Source organism: Oncorhynchus clarkii, chromosome 29, assembly GCF_045791955.1.
Source record: "Oncorhynchus clarkii lewisi isolate Uvic-CL-2024 chromosome 29, UVic_Ocla_1.0, whole genome shotgun sequence".
Lineage (NCBI taxonomy): Eukaryota > Metazoa > Chordata > Actinopteri > Salmoniformes > Salmonidae > Oncorhynchus > Oncorhynchus clarkii.
In genome coordinates this window covers 41,821,757-41,826,639 of record NC_092175.1, presented here as the reverse complement: position 1 = coordinate 41,826,639, position 4,883 = coordinate 41,821,757, and the positions used below count along the sequence as shown (strand labels likewise).

At 46.9% G+C, this 4,883-nt stretch overlaps 1 protein-coding gene across 3 annotated transcripts in view; it reads right to left on the bottom strand.

Moving 5' to 3' along the window:
* Window positions 1–2,026: 2,026 nt before the first annotated feature.
* LOC139388674 (tripartite motif containing 47) overlaps window positions 2,027–4,883 on the bottom strand; it is a 24,128-nt gene continuing 21,271 nt past the window's right edge. For all 3 annotated transcript variants that reach the window (XM_071135494.1, XM_071135497.1, XM_071135496.1), the window contains one exon: window positions 2,027–2,551. In XM_071135494.1, the coding sequence (XP_070991595.1) occupies window positions 2,204–2,551 (348 nt within the window). In that variant the 3' untranslated portion in view covers window positions 2,027–2,203. The remainder of the gene's footprint in view (window positions 2,552–4,883) is intronic.

The following is a 4,883-nucleotide window of genomic DNA, read 5'->3' as shown; positions in this document are numbered from 1 at the left end:
AATCAACAAAACACCAAATGATGGAATTTCCCGGGGGAAGAATGGTGTCACATCCCTCCAATAGAGTTCCAGACTCCGGTAGAATCGGTGCCAAGACACATTGAAGCTGTTCTGGTGGCCCCAATGCCCTATTAACACACTGTGTTTGAGTTTCCTTTATTTTGGCAGTTACATGCACTCTGTGTTTTAGGAAATTCAGAGCAGTCCTCCGTTTCTGCACATCAACTATGGATGCATCTCATATGGCACCCTATTCCCTATATAGTGCACCCTATTCCCTATATAGTGCACTACCCAGGGTCCATAGGAGTCTGGTAGAAAGTAGTGCACCATATAAAGAGAATAGAGTATGTGGTCATACTGTACCATAGTAGTGGACATAACAGCACTTCTCAACAACAACAACAACAACTAACTAAAACGTGTACCCGAGTATCGAGTTTGGGAATCCCTGTCCTATATAGTGATCTGATTTTGACCAAAGTGGTACACTGTATATGGTACAGAGTGCTATTGGGGACACGTGCTGTGTCTGTAGTAGGGTACTAACACCTCTAATGACTGTCTGTAGGAACAGGCGTGACTGAAGTGCTGTTATGTCCACTACTATGGTACAGTATGACCACACACCCTATTCCCTTATATGGGGCGGCAGGGTAGCCTAGTGGTTAGAGCGTTGGACTAGTAACAGGAAGGTTGCAAGTTCAAACCCCCGAGCTGACAAGGTACAAATCTGTCGTTCTGGCCCTGAACAGGCAGTTAACCCACTGTTCCTAGGCTGTCATTGAAAATAAGAATTTGTTCTTAACTGACTTGCCTAGTTAAATAAATAAATAAATAAATAAATATGGTTCACTACTTTCTACCAGAGTCCTATGGACCCTGGTAGTGCACTATATAGGGTGCCATATGAGATGCATGCACTTCCTATCACAGCTTTTAGAGGTCAGACCACGCCGTAAAGTCCAGTGGTTAGAACCAGAATCCTCTGACCAGGATATTGGCTGTCATTTTCACTTTGCAGACGATTCAACACGTTGAAACGGTCACACTCTGCAGCTGACTAACGGCACAAGGCCGTGTCTTGGTGTCCTTTAGGAGAAAGGCAACTGTCTTGCCAACGTGATGTCATGCATTAGTTACAACGAGTCCCTGTGGTGCCACACGCAACCACCAAGGGAGTCTTTCATTTTAAATGTTTCCATTTTAGAAATTCTACAATCACAATTGAACAAGACACTCTGGAACCCCCACCACAGTAGAATCAGTACCATTCTAGAACACTCCAGGGGCTCTGGCACAAAGCCACAGTAGAATTAGTAACATTCTAGAACACTCCAGGGGCTCTAGCACAAAGCCACAGTAGAATTAGTAACATTCTAGAACACTCCAGGGGCTCTGGCACAAAGCCACAGTAGAATTAGTAACATTCTAGAACACTCCAGGGGCTCTAGCACAAAGCCACAGTAGAATTAGTAACATTCTAGAACACTCCAGGGGCTCTGGCACAAAGCCACAGTAGAATTAGTAACATTCTAGAACACTCCAGGGGCTCTGGCACAAAGCCACAGTATAATTAGTAACATTGTAGAACACTCCAGGGGCTCTGGCACAAAGCCACAGTAGAATTAGTAACATTCTAGAACACTCCAGGGGCTCTGGCACAAAGCCACAGTAGAATCAGTACCATTCTAGAACACTCCAGGGGCTCTGGCACAAAGCCACAGTAGAATCAGTACTATTCTAGAACACTCCAGGGGCTCTGGCACAAAGCCACAGTAGAATCAGTACCATAAAGCCACAGTATAATCAGTACCATTCTAGAACACTCCAGGGGCTCTGGCACAAAGCCACAGTAGAATCAGTACCATAAAGCCACAGTATAATCAGTACCATTCTAGAACACTCCAGGGGCTTGGGCACAAAGCCACAGTAGAATTAGTACCATTCTAGAACACTCCAGGGGCTCGGGCACAAAGCCACAGCTGGAATGGTTGATCATCAATCGTGGATCTGGAATGAGTAGCCACACACACACACTCACTCTCAAGGTTGGCTATAGGCCTCATCTTCTACCCAGGCACACACACACCCCCCCTCCTTGCTGTCATCAAGAGTGAATCTGTAATGAGTAGCCACACACACTCAGAGTTGGCTGTAGGCCTAAAACTTCTACCCAGGCACCTCCCCTCCCCCCGCCATCTCAGTAGTAATGACAGATCTGCAGTCTGCTCCCAGGATCGTTCTTCCCTGGGCTGAAGAAAGGAGATACCGGCTCTTCGAAGTACGCCTCAAACATGTACAACTTCTTCATGGTGACTGCGTCGTAGAAGGACACGCGTCCTGCGTCGTAGTCCAGGTACACGCCCACCCTCGGGGAGTTCCAGTAGTCGGCCAGAGGTATCTTGGCATCCTCCTCGTTAGCATATAGCCTGTCCTGCAGACTGAGGCTCCAGTAGCCGGAGGATGGACACAGGTTGACGAAACCCTTCCTGGGACTGTACTCCCCTGTCACCCCCAGGTACCATACGCCCTTGTCCTTCACATCCACCTGAAATAAGAAACAACAAATCAAAACTGTACTGTACTTGCCTTTCTTCATTGAGTTTCCCTGTGTCACCTATATGTACACATGGCCCAATGAAACATGTGGCTTCAACCCCTAGAATTTACATTAGGATCCCAGTGGTTAGAGCATTGAGCCAGTAACCGAAAGGTGGTTGGATCGAATCCCCGAGATGACAAGGTAAAAAAAAAAAATCTGTCTTTCTGCCCCGGAGCAAGGCAGTTAACCCGCTGTTCCCCGGGCCCCGAAGATGTGGATGTTGATTATGGCAGCCGGGGCGGGGCGCACCTCTCTGATTCAGAGGGGTTAAATGTGGAAGACACTTTTCAATTTAATATTTTAGTTTCAATACTCTGCATGGAGACAATACTCTGCATGGAGACAATACTCTGCATGGAGACAATACTCTGCATGGAGACAATACTCTGCATGGAGACAATACTCTGCATGGAGACAAGACGGAGACAATACTCTGTACGGAGGCAATACTCTGCATGAAGACAATACTCCGCATGAAGACAATACTCTGCATGAAGACAAGACGGAGACAGTACTCTGTACGGAGACAATACTCTGCACGGAGACAATACTCTGCATGGAGACACTACTCTGCACGGAGACAATACTCTGCATGAAGACAATACTCTGCATGAAGACAAGACGGAGACAATACTCTGCACGGAGACAATACTCTGCACGGAGACAATACTCTGCACGGAGACAATACTCTGCACGAAGACACGCCGGAGACAATACTCTTTACGGAGACAATACTCTGCATGAAGACAATACTCTGCATGAAGACAATACTCTGCATGAAGACAAGACGGAGACAATACTCTGTACGGAGACAATACTTTGCATTAAGACAATACTCTGCATGAAGACAATACTCTGCACGGAGACAATACTCTGCGCGGAGACAAGACGGAGACAATACTTTGCGCGGAGGCAATACTCTGCACGGAGACAATACTCTGCACGGAGACAAGACGGAGACAATACTCTGCACGAAGACAATACTCTGCATGAAGACAATACTCTGCACGGAGACAATACTCTGCACGGAGACAAGACGGAGGCAATACTCTGCACGGAGACAATACTCTGCACGGAGACAAGCCGGAGACAATTCTCTGCGCGGAGACAATACTCTGCACGGAGACAATACTCTGCACGGAGACAATACTCTGCACGGAGACAAGACGGAGGCAATACTCTGCACGGAGACAATACTCTGCACGGAGACAATACTCTGCACGGAGACAAGACGGAGACAATACTCTGCACGGGGACAATATACTCTGCATGGAGACAATACTTTGCACGGAGACAATACGGAGACCATACTCTGCGCGGAGACCACACTCTGCGCGGAGACCACACTCTGCGCGGAGACCACACTCTGCGCGGAGACCACACTCTGCGCGGAGACCACACTCTGCGCGGAGACCACACTCTCATTTTTCCCACCAGGGGTGTGATTCCACCAAACAGACTTGTTGCAGATATAAACCAGTGTGTGATGACGTAGTGCACACAAAATGTACTTTTTAGTTTAAGATTTCAAGGTGTTTCAATGTATTATTATTTGACCATGTTGGTCATCTATGAACATTTGAACATCTTGGCCATGTTCTGTTACAATCTCCACCCGGCACAGCCAGAAGAGGACTGGCCACCCCTCATAGCCTGGTTCCTCTCTAGGTTTCTTCCTAGGTTTTGGCCTTTCTAGGGAGTTTTCCATATGCCTGGTTCCTCTCTAGGTTTCTTCCTAGGTTTTGACCTTTCTAGGGAGTTTTCCCTAGCCACCGTGCTTCTACACCTGCATTGCTTGCTGTTTTGGAGGTTTTAGACCAACGCTCTAACCACTAGGGTACCTGCCGCAACCCTTGTATACAATTCACCACTAAAATGTTCACCATTAGATATCTGGTGGTTCTCTGTAGCTCAGTTGGTAGAGCGTAGTGCTTGCAACGTCAGGAGTGTGGGTTCAATTCCCGGGACCAACCATATGTTAAATGTATGCACGTATGGCTGAAAGTCGCTTTGGATAAAACATTTTTTTTAAAGAGTCTGCTAAATGGAACATACTACATTATTAGAATGGCTTTCTGCCAGAAGTCGGAGGTCTGGATGAGAGAGTACAGTGGCCATTTTGTCCCTGTGCTTCCTACTAGCTTCGTCTTCCTACTCTGCTCTTCCTTCAGAAAAGCATGCGTCACAACTTTGTTCACTTGTACAATTTCTCTCGTTCACTTTCGCTTGTAAAATGTCCACACTCACCTAAAATTACATTCGGTAGAGACTAGCAACG